The 20,161-nt window shown below is 34.0% G+C and overlaps 1 protein-coding gene across 22 annotated transcripts in view; it reads left to right on the forward strand.

The window, feature by feature from the left end:
* Positions 1-20,161, forward strand: part of PPIP5K2 (diphosphoinositol pentakisphosphate kinase 2) — a 79,831-nt gene that overhangs the window by 30,316 nt on the left and 29,354 nt on the right. For 16 of the 22 annotated variants that reach the window (XM_081233245.1, XM_081233241.1, XM_081233230.1 and 13 more), the window contains exons 11-19: positions 348-434; positions 1,042-1,121; positions 1,205-1,310; positions 2,040-2,125; positions 4,464-4,589; positions 4,728-4,849; positions 5,121-5,303; positions 10,327-10,468; positions 11,072-11,295. In XM_081233245.1, coding sequence (XP_081089371.1) covers positions 348-434; positions 1,042-1,121; positions 1,205-1,310; positions 2,040-2,125; positions 4,464-4,589; positions 4,728-4,849; positions 5,121-5,303; positions 10,327-10,468; positions 11,072-11,295 — 1,156 coding nt within the window. The remainder of the gene's footprint in view (positions 1-347; positions 435-1,041; positions 1,122-1,204; positions 1,311-2,039; positions 2,126-4,463; positions 4,590-4,727; positions 4,850-5,120; positions 5,304-10,326; positions 10,469-11,071; positions 11,296-20,161) is intronic. The other 6 variants (XM_081233246.1, XM_081233250.1, XM_081233236.1 and 3 more) reach the window with 1 other exon arrangement.

The following is a 20,161-nucleotide window of genomic DNA, read 5'->3' on the forward strand; positions in this document are numbered from 1 at the left end:
ATAGATGTATTTCTGATGTATTTGTGGGGAGGAAGGTGATCTCCATGTCTTACTCTTCCACCATCTTGAAGGTCTCCCCTCCATTTACTTTTATCCCAGAGTTAGCATAGTCATCTCAAGAGAAGAAGCAGGTATTGTGTAGCTTAATATTACTTCCCCTCCAGCGTCTTAAATTCTTTTTAGGATTTGATTTGATAAAATTAAGACTAGTTGTTACAAGCACTATGCTTCATGGAAAATATCTTAAAGTGGTAAAAGATGGTTCTATAATATAATTAGATATATTAATCTGAATTATATAACACAAATTTTTGTCAGAAAATTGAACGTTATGTTTTTAATTTTAGGATGGAACTTAGATGTGTCATAGCTGTCATACGTCATGGGGACCGAACACCAAAACAAAAAATGAAAATGGAAGTGAGGCATCAAAAGTATGTTTAAAGGGGAATAATTTAGCCCTTAGGAGATAATTTAAGATTTCTGATAGGTGCTTAGTTATTTTGATTAATACTTCATATAGAAAAACTGTTTACCACTACTTCTTGGCCATTAATATTTAAACCACTGGAAAAAAATAAAATCCAACAAAATCCATTTTAAATTGTGTATTTTATCATCTGAAAATTACTGTGGCAATATCCATATATGGTCATCATCCTGACCTAGCTTTTATTTATTGTTGTAAATATTCAGTCTTGTGTTATTATTCTCTTATATTGCTTTCTGAGAATTATTAACTTCTCAACCTTCTAGATGAAAATTAGTAGAATGAAAGTTTGTTACTTCTGTTCAGTGAATCTAGTGATTATTAGTTTGATATGGTTTAGGAAAATACTAAGTTTTATCAATCAAAGTAGAGGAGCAACATTGTATAGTGAAACAGGGCACACAGTGTTTGAAGTCCAGAGACCCCAAGTCCCATATCTATTATTAATTATTGTTTTAGTCCCATATCTATCATTTATTGTAATTATTTGTTTTAGTTTATAGAGGTAATATTGTTGCAAATGCCTAACAGTGCTCTGTCTTTCTTATAAGATTCTTTGATCTTTTTGAAAAGTGTGATGGATATAAATCTGGGAAATTAAAGCTCAAAAAACCAAAACAATTACAGGCAAGTGCATCTGATTTCTTGTTGGGTTTTAAATTGCTAATCGCGAAGTTACATAAAAATTCAATTCTTTATTTATTTTACAGGAAGTGCTGGATATTGCACGACAACTTCTTATAGAGTTGGGACAAAATAATGATTCTGAAATTGAAGAAAACAAGTCAAAACTTGAACAACTTAAGACCGTGTTAGAGATGTAAGTATCTTTTTGAAACCCATAATTTTGGTAACTACTTATAGTGCTTTTTTTTTTTAATATGTGTGACTTTTCATGTTAATTTCCTTCACAGTTTTATCTTTTTTCTCTTTATCACTGTAGCTGAGGAGAAATTAGTGGAAATCTAACAAGAATTTTATTTTCACCAGTGAGAAAAGAGATTGTTGTATTGAAGGTTCTGTTTTAGTTTTAATTTTGATGAGAAGATCAAAAGAGGGCATCACATTTAGATCTTGTATGAAGTACTACTTAGGATGAAGGCCACATTGTTAAGTTAACCACAGATTCAGTGCTGTTTAAGTGAAAAATAATTTTGAACTATGTTTTAATCAAGTGAAATTGGTACCACCAATATTCCTCTTATAAACTTTATTTCTTTGACCACTTAAAATCGTTTTTTCTTTTATTGTTTTAAAGACACATACATTTATGTTTCTGTATGTTTATATACTTTGGCATCTATTCAAAATTCTCCAACTTTTCTAGAGAAACTTTATTGTATTTTTATTTTTAACATGGTTAGAATAATTACCTAGGATACAGATTTTGTGCTAGGATATTTTGAAGAATTCAGCAAGGTAATTACAAATAGGAAGCATTAATATGTAAGATTTAGTTTTTGTCTAGGTGGATTTTAGTTTTTCTTTAGGAGGTTGCATTGCATGCTTAATGAATATTGTCTGTTCTGTTTGCCATTTTATTTTTCAGGTATGGCCATTTTTCTGGAATAAATCGTAAGGTCCAGTTAACCTATCTCCCTCATGGTTGTCCTAAGACATCTAGTGAAGAAGAAGGTATGTCGCTATTAATGCCTATTGTGTTTTATTTATATGTAGGGACTTACTACTCATTGTTGATTACCTTTGTAATCTTCTGTCTAATAGTTTAGGGGTTGGCATGCTGAACAGAGGAAAAATAACATGGAGTTGTGTTAACTATGCCTTCTATCCTTTAAATAAAAGATGTTTTACTTTTTATCCTTTAGGTAAAGGATACCTTTTATTATTTTGAAAACTGCCTAGGACTTCTCTTTTACTCTTCTGAAAGCTTATTTATTTATAACTAAATGTTACTTAATGGGTCCCTATCCCATACAGGGTATACAGGAAGAAAACTTAAGAAGTATGAAAAGATTGTTTAAAAAAATGTGTAATCACCATGTTTCTAAAATAGATATTTTTCTCCACCCAATAAATCAGAATAAGCATTTAAAATTAGTCTCCTAAGAGCAGTGAGCACAAAAGTTCATTTACTTTTCAAAAGAAAAATGGGCAGGGGTTGGGAAGCCATTTTACAGGGAAGTGGAGATGCCCAATACAATAATGATAATAGTAATAATCAGTCTTGCCTATCACACTGGCAAAGTGTTTTCTTATTTTGTTCTTTTTCAAATGATAATAAAGAATGCTGATGAGAGTACAATGTGACAGGATTTCAGTTTACTGGTAGGATTGTAAATTGATGTAACTTTTTTTTTTTTTTTTACTTTTATTTATTTTATTTTTGGCTGCATTGGGTCTTCGTTGCTGTGCGCGGGCTTTCTCTAGATGTGGCGAGTGCGGGCTACTCTTCGTTGTGGTGCGCCAGCTTCTTATTGCGGTGGCTTCTTTTGTTGCGGAGCACGGGCTCTAGGTGTGCGGGCTTCAGTAGTTGTGGCTCGTGGGCTCTAGAGCTCAGGCTCTGTAGTTGTGGCGCACGGGCTTGGTTGCTCTGTGGCATGTGGGATCTTCCCGGACCAGGGCTCCAACCCCTGTCCTCTGCATTGGCAGGCAGATTCTTAACCACTGTGCCACCAGGGATGCTTTGACATCATTCTTTGAAAAGTAATTTGGCAATATATATCAACATTTCAGGGGACTTCCCTGGCAGTCCAGTGGTTAAGCCTCCACTCTTCCACTGCAGGGGACACGGTTTTGAGCCCTGGTCGGGGAACTAAGATCCAGCATGTTACGCAGTGTGGCTGGGGAAAAAAAAAACACTTCAGAAATTTTTCATATGCTTTGACCTTAATTCTACTTATAAGAATCTATCCCAAGGGGGTAATCAGATATTGAGGGAAAGATTGTTCTATAGGTATATTCACAGTGACATTATTTATAGTAGCAAAAATTGAAGTAATGATTATTTTAAATGCAAACAAATTTGATTATGTTGATCTTTATATATTCTAAAATTTGAAATATTGCTGTTGTCACACCTTGTGATTAATAGCAACACAGATTAATTTTCTATATTTTGATGTTTATATCAAAAAAAATCCATAAACAACTATAATTAACAAGTCAATTAATTACCTTTCTATAGATGAATGTTGGCTTGCATGGTAAAGCACATACAGCTACTAACTAGCCCCAGGGGAAAGGGTGATTTTCTATCACTTTTAATGAATTATCAAATTCTTTAGTGCTTATAGTGCTAATTTTTAAATGACCCTTGTTCCTGTAATCCAACACAGATCTTAGGACGTGATAAAGAGCAAGCCAAGATTAAATATAGAAACTCAGACCTCCCCTATATCTGAGAAAATACTTTGGTCTGGAACATACAGATTCTACAACTCCAAATTTAAAAAGCTGTTCTTGGCTATATTTTATTGTATATCTCACCCATAAGTTTAAATTATAATAAATATTAAGCTCTGTCATCTCACATCTTCTTGAAAGTTATTCAAATCATTGATTACTAATCATAAAAATGTGTATATCTTCTTCACTTCAGGTAATATTAACTTTTATGTGACAGCACTGCAGGAGGCTTTTAATATAAAGCCAAGATCTGAATCCTGTCATCAAGGAGCTCTTAATCTAGTATATGTAGTACAACTAAATACATTGGGCAAATACCATTGCTCTCATACCACTGAGAGCAGGGAAGGTAGAGAAATGGGAAAGAGCCTTCTTTCTAGAATGTGGGAGAGATTTTGAAATTTTAGTAAGATTTTAACAGGTGGAGCAAGGGATATTCCTAGCAGAAGCAACAGCCTACAAGAAAGGTATGTTTAGGGAACAAAATAATTTACATAAGGGCCATATTCCACTGCAGAAGAGACACACAGAAAAAATTAATCTTGAAATATGTCTATTTAGAAGAAAAAACCTTGACATTTGCTTTATTCATTCACATGTATCTTAGACAGCCGAAGAGAAGAGCCATCCTTACTTCTGGTTCTAAAATGGGGAGGAGAACTAACCCCTGCAGGCAGGGTCCAGGCTGAAGAACTTGGAAGAGCTTTCAGGTGTATGTATCCTGGAGGTCAAGGTAAATCTTAGAGTTTCTTTAATTCAGTTAAATTCATACATCATATTTTCAAATTCTAATTTTGAGATGTTATTAAATATTTATAGAGATACAGTGAAATAAAAATATAGCTTAAGTGATTTGAGGATTTATTTTCAGGAGATTATGCAGGATTTCCTGGTTGTGGTTTACTTAGATTACATAGTACCTACCGACATGACCTTAAAATATACGCCTCTGATGAAGGACGAGTCCAGATGACTGCAGCTGCTTTTGCAAAGGTATAAATAAATGTTTTTTAGAATTATTAGAATTTTCATCTAATATAGCATTTTAAAAGATTTTTACTAAGGTATTATTTTAATATTCTAAATTTGAAACTTCTAACTAAAGCCCTGAAATGGCAATGACAAGTTGCATTATTAATAAAGTTTATTGTAAATAGTAAGCTTACACCTTGTGAAATTCAGCATGTAACAAGATAATTATTAAGATACCTTCTATTTTGCATACTAATTCTTAATCTGTTTTGGCTTTATTTTATGTATTTAGGGGCTATTAGCTCTAGAAGGAGAACTTACACCCATTCTTGTTCAGATGGTGAAAAGTGCAAACATGAATGGCCTTTTGGATAGTGATAGTGACTCTTTGAGCAGTTGTCAGCAACGTGTGAAAGCAAGACTTCATGAAATACTTCAGAAAGACAGAGATTTTACTGCTGAAGATTATGAAAAGGTGGGTCTTACCAAACTCTTACATTGTCAAATATTACATGCACATACACATAGAAAAGTGCATAAAATGTAAACTTAGAGCTTATCATATTATAAAGCAAAGAGTTGTATAATCACTATAGAGATACAGAATGTTGGAACAACTCTAGCCTTTGTGTGTCCCTTCCCAGTTGCAGCCCCTTCCCTATCTGCTAGAAATAATCACTATCCTAACTTTTTGTTAGAATGCTTATTTGGCTAAGTATGTATCTGTAGCTACCTTAGTCTCAGTTTGGGGTATTTTTTAAGCTTCATGTAATAGAATGTTTTCTTTTATGTCTGGCTCTTTTTCTCAATATTATGTTTGTGAAATTCATCCATAGTTTTGAGAATTTTCAGAATTAATTTTCATTTCTGTGTAGTATTGTTTTCAGAGGTTGGCAAACTTTTTCTGTAAAAGACCAGATAGTAAATATTTCAGGCTTTGTAGATCCCATATAGTTGCTTGTTGCATATTCTTTTCTTTTTTAAACCACCTTTTAAAAATGTAAAAACCATTTATTAGCTCACAGGCTATCACAGGTCATGTTAGGCCTAGTTTGTTGATCCATATTCTATTTTATGAGTATATGGCAATTTATATATGCTTTCTAATATTGTTATAGTTTGGGGTTGTTATGCTAATACTGCCGTGAATATCAATATATGCCTCCTAGTGTATATGAGCATATGTTTCTCTTTGGCGTATTCTAGGAGTGGAAGTGTTGTGCCCCACAGTGTGCTAATATTTCGATATTAGTAGATGTCAAACTGTTTTCCAAAGTCATTGAAGCAATTTATACTCCCACCAGAAGTCCATGGAAATTGTTATTGCTCTACATAGTCTCTATTCTTGGTATTTTCAGACCATTCAATTTTGCCTCTTCTGAAGGTGGATGTATAGTAGTACCTCACTGTGGTTTTAATATTCGTTGACCATTTAGGTATCTTCTTTCATAAGGCCTGCTCTTCAAGTCTTTTCCTTTTTTTCTACTAGTTGCCTGTGTTTTTCTTATTGAATAGTAGAATTTCTTTGTATATTTTGGATATGAGCTCTTTGTTATGTGTTCTAAATACTACCATCTACTCTGAGCCTTAATGATTTCCTTTGATAAGCAGAAATTCTTATTTTCCATGTATTTCTTTTTTTTCCATGTATTTCAAGGTCAATTTTTTCCTTTATGTTCAGTGCATTTTAATGGATTATTTATAATACCTTTTTCTAATGTGGGGTCATAAGGTATTTCCATATGCAATCTTCTATAAACTTTACTGTTTTTCCTGCACATTTATCTACAATCTAGCTAAAATTGACTTTTGTGCGTGCTATTAGATAAGGATGTCAAAATTGATGTTTTCCCCCCAACCATATGTACATCCAGGTGTCTCAACACCACATACTGAAAAGACCATCCTTTCCCCACTACTCTGTAGTGCCAGCTTTATCATATGTGTGTTCTCTGTTTCTAGAACGTATTCTTTTGTTGACTCTTGGGCCATTGAATAAGATCTCCCAAATCCTACATGGGTCCTTCTTCAAGTTCTTCTTGGCTTTTCTTGTATTTCCATATAAATTTTAAAATAACCTGGCCCAAAATCCTGTTGGAATATTGATTTAGATTGCATTAGATCTATAGTTTGTGAAAACTTCCATCTTTAAAAAAAAATTTTGTGTACTTGTAAACGCTCCCTCTAAAAAGGTTACTGTCTGTTGCTCCTATGTACAAATAGTTTTTTTAATATTGACTTTATATGTGTCAACTTTATTGAACTTATTTATTAACTTAGTAATTTATCTGTAGATTAAAAAAAATCTTTTCAAAGCATATCCCCAGGTTTTTGTCTTCCTTTCCGGTTTTTATGTTTTTAATTCTTTTTCTTGCTTTACTTTAATAGCTAGTACCATCAAAGTGATAGTAAATAGAAGTGGCTTTTCTGTTTTTGTTCATATTCTCAAAGGGAAATCTTTTTAACATTGTCCATTAAGTATGGTCTCTGTAGATTTTTTTAAAGCTACTCTTTTTCAAAATAAGGAAAATCCATTCTACTCCTGTTTTCTTAAGAGGTTTTATCATGACAAGTTTTAAAATTTTGTATTTTCTTATCTGTTAAACATCATATGATTTGAGGGAGAGGCTACCTTGGTTCCTAGAATAAGCTCATTTAAAAAAATATATATCACTGGTTTGGGTTTACTAATATTTTTGGTTAGGAGTTTTACATCTGTGTTCATGAGTCATACTGACATTTACTTTTTTATTCTTGTTGTCTTTGTCTGCTTTCAATATCAAGATTATGCTGTTCTCATAAAATTAGTTAGAGAGTCCTGTTTGGGGGGAATAATTCATGTATATATGTTTCAGTAAATGTTTGGTAAAATTTATTGGTAAATCCCATGGGCATTTTCTTTATGGGAAAGCTTGTAATTGTGGTTTCCGGAGTAATTTAGTAGTTTCCATTTATTATGTCTTGTGTCTGTATTAAGTTACATTCTTGTAGAAATTTGTGTATGCAGTCCTCTTAAGTTGTTTGTAATGTCTGCAAGATCAGTAGAGATATTCCTTTTTGTTTTGTAACATTGTACAGACTTCTCCCCCTTTTTTTCCTTGATCAGTTTTGCCATAGTTGATCAGCTTTATTAGTCCTTTAAAAGAACTGTCTTTCAGATTTGTTGGTTCACTAAATTATGCACTTGTTTTCTATTTTACTAATTTTTATTGTTTAATATTTTATTCCTTCTACTTCTGTAGTTTTATTTTGCTCTTTTTCTAATTCTTAAAAACTAATGTCACTAGATGGATGCTTGTTAACTCATGAGTGTTCAATCTTTTGTAAAATACACACTCTAGAACATAAATTTCCCTTTATGCACTGTTTTGACTGTATTCATAAATTGAGGTTTATGCTATCTGGGACATTTTCTAATTTCCTTAGTGATTTCTTTGATCATACGTTATTTAGAAGTGTACTTTTAAAATTTCCAAACCTATGCATTTTTAAGTTATATATATATATATATATATATTTGTGTGTGTGTGTGTGTGTGTGTGTGTGTGTGTGTGTGTGTGTGTGATACGCGGGCCTCTCACTGTTGTGGCCTCTCCCGTTGCGGAGCACAGGCTCTGGACGCGCAGGCCCAGCGGCCATGGCTCACGGGCCCAGCCAGTCCGCGGCATGTGGGATCTTCCCAGACCGGGGCACGAACCCGTGTCCCCTGCATCGGCAGGGGGACTCTCAACCACTGCGCCACCAGGGAAGCCCTATTTTTGTTATTTCTAACTTTATATCATTTTAGTAAAAACAAAAATTCTTGCTGATTTTTTTTTGGTCTGTTTTATCTTTCTTTACTGTTGTGTGTTAAAATTTCCCACTATAATTGTGGATTTTTCTTGTCTTTGTAATCTCTTAAGCCTTGCTTTACATGTTTTGATGTCATGCTATTAAATGCATACAAATTAAGAATTGCTATATTTCAATCAGTATTTTTGCCTCAAAATTTACTTTTTCTGAGATTAATATAGCTACAACAGTTGTTTTTTCTTTTACTTGGTGTTTGTACAGTATTTTTTTTATCTTTTAACTTTCAGTCTTTCTGAAACTATACTTTTAGATGTATCTCTTAAAATCTGCATATAGATTTTTTAAAATTTGTCATGAAAATCTTTGTTTAGGACAGTTATTTCATTTATATTATAAATTACTGAAATTTGTATATGAATCTATTATCCTTTTAAGTGCTTTATATTTATACTGCCTATTTTTATTTTTCTCTCCTTTCTTGCTTCATTAGAATTGGTACTTTTTATTTATTTATTTCCCTGGTAGTTTGAAAATTATATTTGATTTTACTATTTGTTTTGTCACTACCCAAGAGGTAACAATAGGCTTCTATGACATCTGCAAATTGAATGTTTACATCATGCTTTTATCCTCTTCCTGGACAAAGCAAGGACTGTAGAACTAAAGTGTTTTTCAAACTTACTTGACTAAGAATCATCTGGGGGCTTGTTAAAAATGCAGACTCCAGTTTATCCCTTTTTTGAACCCTAAATGCAGAGTTTACCAGAGTTTCACCTTTGAAAATCCTGGACTTCAGTTTTGTCCCCTTAACCTAAAAGGATATTAAAGCTCTATTCTTCTTCTCTGCTGTCTATTCAGAATCAACAGATGTCTCCAATGCAAAAATAGCCTTAAAAGCCAGTATCACTCTCTGGATCTCTGACCTATGAGTTTGGTTTCCATAATTCTTAATATCTTATCTCTCAGATACCTTAAAGCAGAAGTATAGAAGTTCTTTGCCCAGGATTTTTACTAATCTTCAGTGGTTAGATTGGCCTAAACTACCTAGTTTGCCGTAACAAGAAGTGGAATTCCACTTTACATTTTTTATATTTATACAAACTTATTTGATGGGGTTAAATTACTTGCCAAGCAAAGTTTCAGCAGTGAAAATTGCAACTATTTGTCATTAATGGCTTTTGTTGACTTGCAAAAAATCTCATCACAAAGGCATTTACATGGTGGTTAAGAGCACAGCTCTTTAGCCAGCTTACCTGCTTTTTTAATCGCACTCTTTGCATACTAGTGGTTTGATTTTAGGGAAGGTGCTTTAACCTCTGTTAAGTACCTCATCTGGAAAAAGTGATGAAAATAATAGTCTCGAGGTTATTACATGTCAATATATGTCAAATGGTTAAACCATATTTGCAAATACCAAGTGAATCAGCAAAATGTCTGCAAAATGTTAGAATAAAATCTCCTTGTAAGTTAGAGTACTTCTAGTAGATTTTCCCTATGGATAATCTAATATTAGCTAAGGTTTAGGATTTTTTTAACATGAAATTTTGAGGTTTTTATTTCCTCCTTTATCTTATTTTCTGTATTTTGGGGGTCATCTTAATTTGTAGTTTGAAGTTATTCTCCAGCTACTGGAAAATTGTGTATATTGTTCTCTTGGCCAATTGAGCATAACCAGATGTAAAAATATATACTCTATTCATTTGTAGCTTACTCCATCTGGAAGCATTTCTCTTATCAAATCAATGCATTTAATTAAAAATCCTGTGAAGACCTGTGACAAAGTGTATTTCTTGATACAAAGTTTGACTTCCCAAATCAGACATCGAATGGAAGATCCCAAATCATCAGGTAAATATTTTGTTTTCCTTAGATTAGAAAACAAATAAAAAGCACTATCCAGTTGCTATAAACATTTTTAAATAAGATGCACCAATCATAAAATATTCAAGCCTTTAATGCTATATCTAGCATTAGATAGGTATGTCTAGGTATAATTTGAGTTAGTATATATCCAGCAAAAGAATAATAGTGAAGTTATAATTGCTTTTATCTGTGGTAGCATGAAAGGGTTAACAAAACATTTTTATTTGGTTAATTATGTAGCATTACTGTGCAGTTCAGCAGCAAATAGGCAGCATAATAAGAAGGAGCAAGCAACAGGAATGTGATCAGTGCTCTGGCTCTGAGACTAGCTTAGTTAATAACCTGGGCAACTAACGTATGTAACATATGGAAGGTCTTCTATAAAACCAGTTCCTAACCCATGTATTTATACCTTTATTCAAGTCTACAAAATATATGGTTGCTAATAGTATATGCCTATGAGAACATTTCCTAGCTTGTTAACAATTTTACCTTTGATATTTAAGAAGTTTCTAACTACCAATTTTTAATATATATTCTTTATCTGATTTTTAAGTTTAATATACTAAAACTGTTATGTTGTTTTAGATATTCAGCTTTATCATAGTGAGACCTTAGAGCTCATGCTACGTAGATGGTCCAAGTTGGAGAAAGACTTTAAAACAAAGAATGGAAGATATGATATTAGTAAAATCCCTGACATATATGACTGTATAAAATATGATGTCCAGCATAATGGCTCCTTGAAATTAGAAAACACAATGGAATTATATAGGCTTTCAAAGGCATTAGCTGATATTGTTATTCCTCAGGTAAGTAATTCCTACATATCAATTTTCTTGTACTGTTATATAGATACTTTTAAAATGTCTATCGGTGGATAAAAGATAGTTGGTTTTTGTGTCCCAGTAAACCTATAATTTTAAAAAGGAAAGTAACTAATTATGAATTTATATTTTAAATTTTTTGTTATATTAAGTCATTGTTTGATTTTTTTAATAGTTTGTAGTGACTTTTTAAAATTTAAGAATTGATACTCTTAATAATAATATGCTAACAACAAACAAGACAACTGAAAATAGAATGGGATAAATCACTTAAGTATTTATTGGGCATTTATTGTGCACCTACCAACTCTGTGCTATGGGAATGTGTGCAAAGTGGGAGAAAAAGGTAGTTGTGTCCCTATATAAATATTGGAAGTTTTTTTACTTTATGTGGAAGTATTTTGAAAGTAGTATTTAGAGGCCGGGATGTAAGTAGTTATTTGTGGGGTGTGGTAGAGGTGGAAGGGAGGGCCTTTTCATTATAGGAGAGTAAAAATAGAGGTGTAACCAAAATTCAGATAACTGAAATGTAATTAAACAGAATCAGATGATAATAAAGAGACAGGTGACAAGTTGAAATAAGAGATGTGTTAGAAGAAAACAGTTGCAGATGCCCTTTGGAGAACTTCTTTCAACTCAATTACTAAGAGATCATTTGGACATTGTAAAAGGGAGATTGGAGTAAATCACACATTCCAACTGTGAACCAAAGTTAAAAAGCAGGAAAAATGAAATACAGTTGATTTTTGACCAATGTGGGTTTGAACTGTAGTGGGTCCACTTATACGCAGATTTTTTACAATAGTAAATACTACAGTACTGCATGATCCACATATCCACAGTTGAATCTGCCAGGGATGCAGAACCACAAATAAGTTATTCTCGAGTTATTCAGAGTTTTCAGTGGTGCTCCTAACCTCTAGTTGTTCAAGGGTCACTGTACATGAAAAGTGTAAAGATTGTATATAAAAGCCTCACTTAAAGATACTCATATATAGAAAACAGTGGGGAGGTTCCTTAATAACTGAAAATAAAGCTATTTTATGATCCAGCAATCCCACTCCCATATATCCAGAAAAGATAAAAACTCTTAATTCAGAAAGATACATGCATCCCAGTGTTCATAGCAACACCATTTACAATAGCCAAGACATGGAAACAACTGAAGTGCCCATCAATGGATGATTGGTTTAAGAAGATGTGGTGTGTGTATGTATATATATCTCTACACACATATACATATATATACATACACACACCACATATACATACACACACACCATGGAATATTACTCAGCCATAAAAACAAAATATTGCCATTTGCAGCAACATGGATGGACCTAGAGAGCACCATACTAAGTGAATTAAGTCAGAGGAAGACAAGTATCATATGATATCACTTGTATGTGGAATCTAAAAAATAATACAAATGAATCTATATTAAAAAGTGGAAACAGACTCATAGACATAGAAAACAAACTTACGTTTACCAAAGGGGAAAGGGAGAGGGGGAATGATAAATAAAGAGTATGGGATACACACCGCTATACATAAAATAGATAAGCAACAAGGATTTACTGTATAGCACAGGGAACTATATTCAATATCTTGTAATAACCTATAATGGAAAATTATCTGAAAAAATAGTGGATTGGCCAAAATGTTTGTTCGGGTTTTTATGTTATAGAAAAACCCAAACGAACCTTTTGGCCAACCCAATATATAACTGAATCACTTTGCTATACAATTGAAACCAGCACAATACTGTAAATCTACTACAATTAAAACTATACTTCAGGACTTCCCTGGTGGCACAGTGGTTAAGAATCCACCTGCCAATGCAGGGGGCATGAGTTTGATCCCTGGTCCGGGAAGATCCTACATGCTGAGGAACAACTAAGCTCATGTGCCACAAATACTGAGCCTGTGCTCTAGAGCCCACGAGCTGCAACTAGTGAGCCTGCGCACTACAACTACTGAAGCCCACGTGCTCTAGAGCCCATGTGCTGCAACTACTGAAGCCCGCATGCTCTGGGGCCCGCAAGCCACAACTACTGAGCCTGCGTTCTTCAACTACTGAAGCCCACACGCCTAGAGCCTGTGCTCTGCAATAAGGGAAGCCACCATAATGAGAAATGCATGCACTGCAATGAAGACCCAACGCAGCAAAAAATATATATATATACTTCAGTGTCCTTTTCCTAATATTCACAGAATATCCAGGAAAAACTGGAGACTTTGAAAAACTGGGAATTCAGGCTGCACAACTTACCTATAAGTATTTGTGTACATGTTAAAGTTTAGCTTATTCTTTCAGCATGAAAGAACAACTATTTATTTGTTTGGTCAGTGTATGTGATGTAGACAGGTTTAAGTATATTGTATAAATCAGTGATTTGCAAATAAATTCTCCTTAAAAGAGGATAAAAATATCTCATACTGCCAGAATATGTCTTTGGGCCTCACTATAAGAAACATAGACTTAGAAAACAAGGACTTAGTCTCTGACAACATCTTTCATTTGCTAAATAGTAGTTTTATTCACAAAAGAGGTTTTATTTTACACAATAAAAAGTTGTATTTTTATAACAGATAAGATATTTTAAGACTAACATCAAAATGAGCACACTAAATTCTGCAGAACTCGATTTTAGCTACATGGTATAGATATTATAGAACTAACACTGATTTCATTATAACTCATTTGGTAAAGTTACTAAATCAACATCCATCTTTGTTATGAAATTCAAGGTAGAGAATTCATTCAAATTTTACTTACTAATAAATCTGAGAAAGAATGGTTACTCTTAATTCTGGTAAGCATGTAATTAGTTTGCATTGGAAGCATACATAAGACTGATTTTTTTTCATCATTTTGGATTGCTTTGACATTATTCCAGGCTCAGTGCATCTTAGTTGTACTTATTCTTACAATGAAGATTATTTCAAAGTATACTTTTAACAGATAGGCTGTAAATATGTGACCCTCTAAAATATTTATTGTAGCTATATGCATTTTTCAAGGTATGCTTTCAGTATATCTGAATGTTTCACCTACTCAGTGGCTAAATAAATACACTAATGATTATTAGCATAATCATGTCTGTGTTGTTACATGGCTTATTTAATATCAAGCCTCTTCTTTCTCAGTTATGTATACTAAACATTCTAGAATTGGGAATGAAAAGTTTGTTTCTAAGAGTTGGGCTCAAAAGAAAACTTAAGTGTTAATGAGTTTTAGATGATAATTTTTCCTACTTACATAGTGTCTGTATTTTAGGTACATTACTTACATAGCTGAAGAAATTTTCCACCATCTCCTTGTAACTTAAATTTTTATAATGAATTTTCTTAAAGCATTATAATTAGAAGAAACACTAAAGATTAGAGATGGTTAGGAAAGATTTGAGACATCATTTGTATCACTCAACTTATCTGTCATGCTCAGCTATTCTCAGTCTCACTTATAGTAATTGTCTTATGATGCAATTAGGTTAGATTTTCTCAACAGTCTGAGAACTTATTTGAAGACATCTCCAATTATTTATCTTGGATAAATTATCTTTGAAGTCTTAGGGCTCTTTGGACAATATTATGCCCAAGCTTCCAGGAATCAGTCTTAGTTTTGTTCAATTCATAATTAAATTTTGGTAATTTTATAACTTTAAAAACAAAGGTCTTTTTATTATGCTTTCCTCGAGTTCCAAGATTATAAACTGAGGAGAGGACAACTTGGGATTTACCTCCCTAACTTTTTGGTTTGACTTTCCTTATTGTGGCAGAAACTTGGGATTTCTTCCTTTTTAAAGAACTGTTGAATTCAGTAAAGTAAATATTCTGCTTTGTTACTTTAGTCTCCATGGACAAGATTTAGGTATTTTCAGTCACTGAACAGATAACTAAAATTGTAAACATATTTATAGTAATTGTAATAAAGCTGTAATTTGTAATGGAAAAAATGAGAAATTTGCACGTTTACTTGACAAAGAATATTTCAAGCTTAGAGACTTGATGACTTAGTCAAATAATGTAATATTTTGACTAGATTAAGAGAGTATTGCTATCTTTGCAGGAAAAATGTATATGTATTCTGCTATGTCTCCAAAAAATCAATTTTCATTCTTACATTGCATTAATTCTTATAGCTATGCTGTGTGAATTATGTAATTCTAATCATATGTAAGCTTAAGTATGATCAACATGATTTTTTAGTTACTTTGAGAATTAATAGTTTTAATTATGGTAGGTATTTTTGCTGTGATGAAATCAACTTTTTAGCCTCAGTGCTCAGAAAATAGCCCTGATTTACAAATGATACTTAAAAATTGGGAATTCCCTGGCGGTTCAGTGGTTTGGACTCTGTGCTTTCACTGCCAAGGGCCTGGGTTCAATCACTGGTCAGGGAACTAAGATCTTGCAAGCTGCACGGCGTGGCCAAAAAAAAAAAAATGGTACTTAAAAATAATCACAGTGGAATATGACATCAGCATCATGGTGGTGTGACATGCTCCCTATGTCTCCCCCCTTCAATCTACAACAGTAAAACATGCATAACTCAACAAAGGTGCCTCTGCTCAACACACCAGGATGCCACAAAATTCCATACATCTGGGCCTCCCTGGTGGCGCAGTGGTTGAGAGTCCGCCTGCCGATGCAGGGGATACGGGTTCGTGCCCCGGTCTGGGAGGATCCCATATGCCGCGGAGCGGCTGGGCCCGTGAGCCATGGCCGCTGGGCCTGCGCGTCCGGAGCCTGTGCTCCGCAACGGGAGAGGCCACAACAGTGAGAGGCCCGCATACCGCAAAAAAAAAAAAGAAAAAAAAAAAAAAAAAAAAAAATTCCATACATCTGTATACCTGAAAGTGGCTGGACTGGAACATATAGAGGAGGTGGAACCAGGGGAACAGTACAGGTGGTACCTGTGATCCCAGACTCCTAGCCACAGTTGGCTGATCCTGCAGCCTCAGAGAACCCAGGAGCAGTGGCGCACACGATTCCAGCCTCTCTGCTTCAGTGGCACCCATGGCCACAGGGAACCGGGCATTAGTGACAGTGGGGCCTGCAACCCCAGCCAGGGAGGTCCCCATAGCTCTCACTACCCCCAGCAACTGCCCGTAGTGGCAGTGCCCTTGAACGCTACAATCCTGGACACGGCAGGGGTACCTGTGACCCTGGCTCCCTCCCCCACCTTATTGGTCCCCTTGTAATGGCGGAGCCTAAAACCTTTGAGACCCTGAGCACCGTGGAGGCGCCTCCTCTTCTGGTGCCCTAGGCAACGACACCAGCACCACCAGCAACAACAAGGCACCAATGACCCTGGAGGCACAATAGCGACAATGAGCACACCGGGTAACAACTCTTAGCAGGTGTGGTGGAGTGTCAGAAGTGTCTATTTCTCAAATATGACCAAAGGCAGCTCATGTAAGAAAAACCAAAAGCTTGTGCTATAGTGCAACCTACTGGAAAAGAGAAAAAAGGCCTCTAAATACTAATCTGTTGAATTGTGAGAACCAAGTTAAAAAAAACGCTTTACTTAAAGAAGAAAACTCTTCACACTTCAAATGTGCCAGCAGAGGAACATAAAACACCATAAAGAACCACAGTAACACAGTATCACAAAGAGAAAATGACAGTTCCCCAGAAACCAAACTTAAAAGTCATGGAATATTGCAAACTAACTGGTACAGAATTCAAAATGGCTATCATTAAAAAAAATAAAAATAAAAAAGCTATCATGAAGAAACTCAATGAGCTTCAAGAAAACTCAGAAAGGTAGTCCAGTGAGCTCAGGAATAAAATGAGTGAATAGAAGAAATACTTTACCAAAGAGACCAAAAAAACTTAAAAATATGTATAGCTGATTCACTTTGTTATAAAGCAGAACCTAACATACCATTGTAAAGCAATTATACTCCAAAAAAGATATTAAAAAAATTTTTGGATCTGAAGAATTCAAGAAATGAGATGGAGAATGCATTAGAAAGTATTGGAAATAGAGCAGACTATATGGAAGAGAGAATTAGTGAGCTTGAAGATAGAATTATAGAAGTGCTACAGGTAGGAGAGGAGAGAGAATTAAGATCTAAAAAAATGAGGGAATTCTTTGAGAACTGTCTGATTCTATTTGGAAGGGCAACATCAGGATGCTGGCTGTCCCAGAAGGAGAAGAGAGGGAGAAGGGAACAGAAAGTTTATTTAAAGAAATAATAACTGAGAACTTCCCAAATCTGGGTATGGAACTGGATATACAAGTTCATGAAGCTGAAAGAATTCCTAAATCCCTAAATGGTGAAAAAACTGTAACCTGTCCCTCTAAGATCAGGAGCAACACAAAGATGCCCGTTCTCACCATTCTTATTCAATATAGTATTGGAAGTCCTAGCCAGAATAATTAGGCAAGAAAAAGAAATAAAAGGGATCCAAATTGAAAAGGAAGAAGTTAAACTGTGACTATTGGCAATGATATGATTTTATGTTTAGAAAACCCTGAAGACTCCTCAAAAAAACTGTTAGAAGTAATAAACGAATACAGAAAAGTTGCAGGGCATAAAATCAACATACAAAAATTTGCCACGTGTCTATACACTAACAACAAACTAACAGAAAACGAAATTAAGAAAACCCCATTTGCAATCTCAACAAAAAGAATAAAGTACCTAGGAATAAATTTAAGCAAGGTAATAAGAGACCTGTGCCCTAAAAACTGTAAGACATTGTTGAAAGAATTTGAAGACACAAAGAAATGGAAAGATATCCCATGCTCGTGGATTGGAAGAATTAACACTGTTAATGTGACCATATTACCTAAAGCAGTCTATAGATTTAATGCAATTCTTATCAAACTCCTAGTGACATTTTTCACAGAAATAGAACAAAAAATTCTAAAATTTATATGGAACAAAAGACCCCAAATAGCCAAAGCAGTCCTAAGAAAAAAAGAACAAAGCTGGAGTTATCACACTCCCTGATTTCAAATTATACTACAAAGCTGTAGTAATCAAAACAGTATGATATTGACAGAAAAGCAGACATGTAGATGAATGGAACAGAATTGAGAGCCCAGAAACAAACCCACACATATATGGACAATTAGTTTATGATAAAGGAGCCAAGAACATACAATGGAAAAAGCATAGTCTCTTCAATATAGTATTGGGAAAACTGGACAGCCATATGCCAAAGAATGAAACTAGACCACTATATCACACCATACACAAAACTCAAAATGGATTAAAGACTAGAGTGTAAGACCTGAAACCATAAAACTAAAAGAAAACATAGTATGCTCCTTGAAGTTGGTCTTAGCAATATCTTTTTGGATATGTTTCCTTGGGCAGGGAAACAGAAGCAAAAATAAATAAATAGGACTACATCAAACTAAAAAGCTCTGTACAGTAAAGTAAATCATCAACTAAACGAAAAGACAGCCTACCAAATGGGAGAAGATATTTACAAATCATATTCAATTTGGGGGTAATATCCAAAATATATGAAGAACTCATACAACTCAACAACAACAAAAAAACAGCCTGATTAAACAATGGGTAGAGGAGCTAAATATTTTTCCAAAGAAGACATACAGATTGCCAGGAAGCTCATGAAAAGATATTCAGCATCACTAATTATTAGAGAAATGCAAATCGAAACCACAGTGAGAGATCACCTCAGGCCTGTTAGAATGGCTGTTATCAAAAAGGCAAGAAATAACTAGTACCGGACAGGATGTGGAAAAAAGTGTGGTACACTGTCGGTGGGAATGTAAATTGGTGCAGCCACTATGGAAAACAGTATGGAGATTCCTCAAAAAATTAAGACTAGAACTACCCTATGATCCAGGTATTCCACTTCTGGGTATGTATCTGAAGAATATTAAGACTCTAATTCGAATAGATACATGCACCCTGTGTTCATTGTGGCGTTATTTACAATAGCCAAGATATGGGAAGTGCCCATTGATGAATGGATGGATGAAGAAGTAGTATATATAATACGATGGAATACATAAAAAAGATACAATCTTGCCATTTGTGGCAACATGGATGGACCTTGAGGGTGTTATGATAAATAAGTCATTCAAAGAAAAACTAATACTATATGATTTCACTCAAGTGTGAAATATTAAAATTTTTTTTAAATAAATGAACAATTACCAGAAGGGAAAGGGGGTGAATTGAGTAAAGGGGATAAACTGTATGGTGATGGGTAGAAACAACTTCTGGTGTTGAGCATACTGTAGTTTATACAGAAGTCAAAATACAATGTTCGCATGAGACATGTTATAAACCAATGTTACCTCAGTAAATTAAGTAAATAGTAAAAGAGCCTCAATGGTATGATGGAAGATAAGAACATCTAAAGATTATATTTGTTATTAAGAGTCTTAATTGAGATGGCACACATTTATTGAAGTTTGAAGATCATTTCTTTGGTGATTGTGTTATGAAATGCAGAGGATTCTTTATAATAGCATTTGCAATATAAAGTCCAATGATACTCATTAAGTATCACCACATAATAAGCTTTCACATATCTTCATCTGTTATTTTAATCAGTTCTTTTTATGGCAGAAATATTATAAGAGAACTTGGGTATCTAACAATTAATTATTTGGTCCTAGTTGGTTGTGGCAGCTTGCTTTTTCAGCTCTACAAAATATGTCACTGTTTTGAAGGGAAAGGTTTTTTTATTATGAAAGTAATATATCTTTGTTGTAAAATTAGAAAATATAGATATAGCCAAAAAATAAATCAGTATGCCATTACCAACTAGAGAAAAACATTTCACTGTTTTGGAAAATTCTAAAAGGCCTTTTCCCATAAATTCATGGATAAAATTTTTTTCATAAATTCGT

The sequence above is a fragment of the Mesoplodon bidens genome, assembly GCF_964165515.1.
Source record: "Mesoplodon bidens genome assembly, chromosome: 4".
Taxonomy (NCBI): Eukaryota; Metazoa; Chordata; class Mammalia; order Artiodactyla; family Ziphiidae; genus Mesoplodon; species Mesoplodon bidens.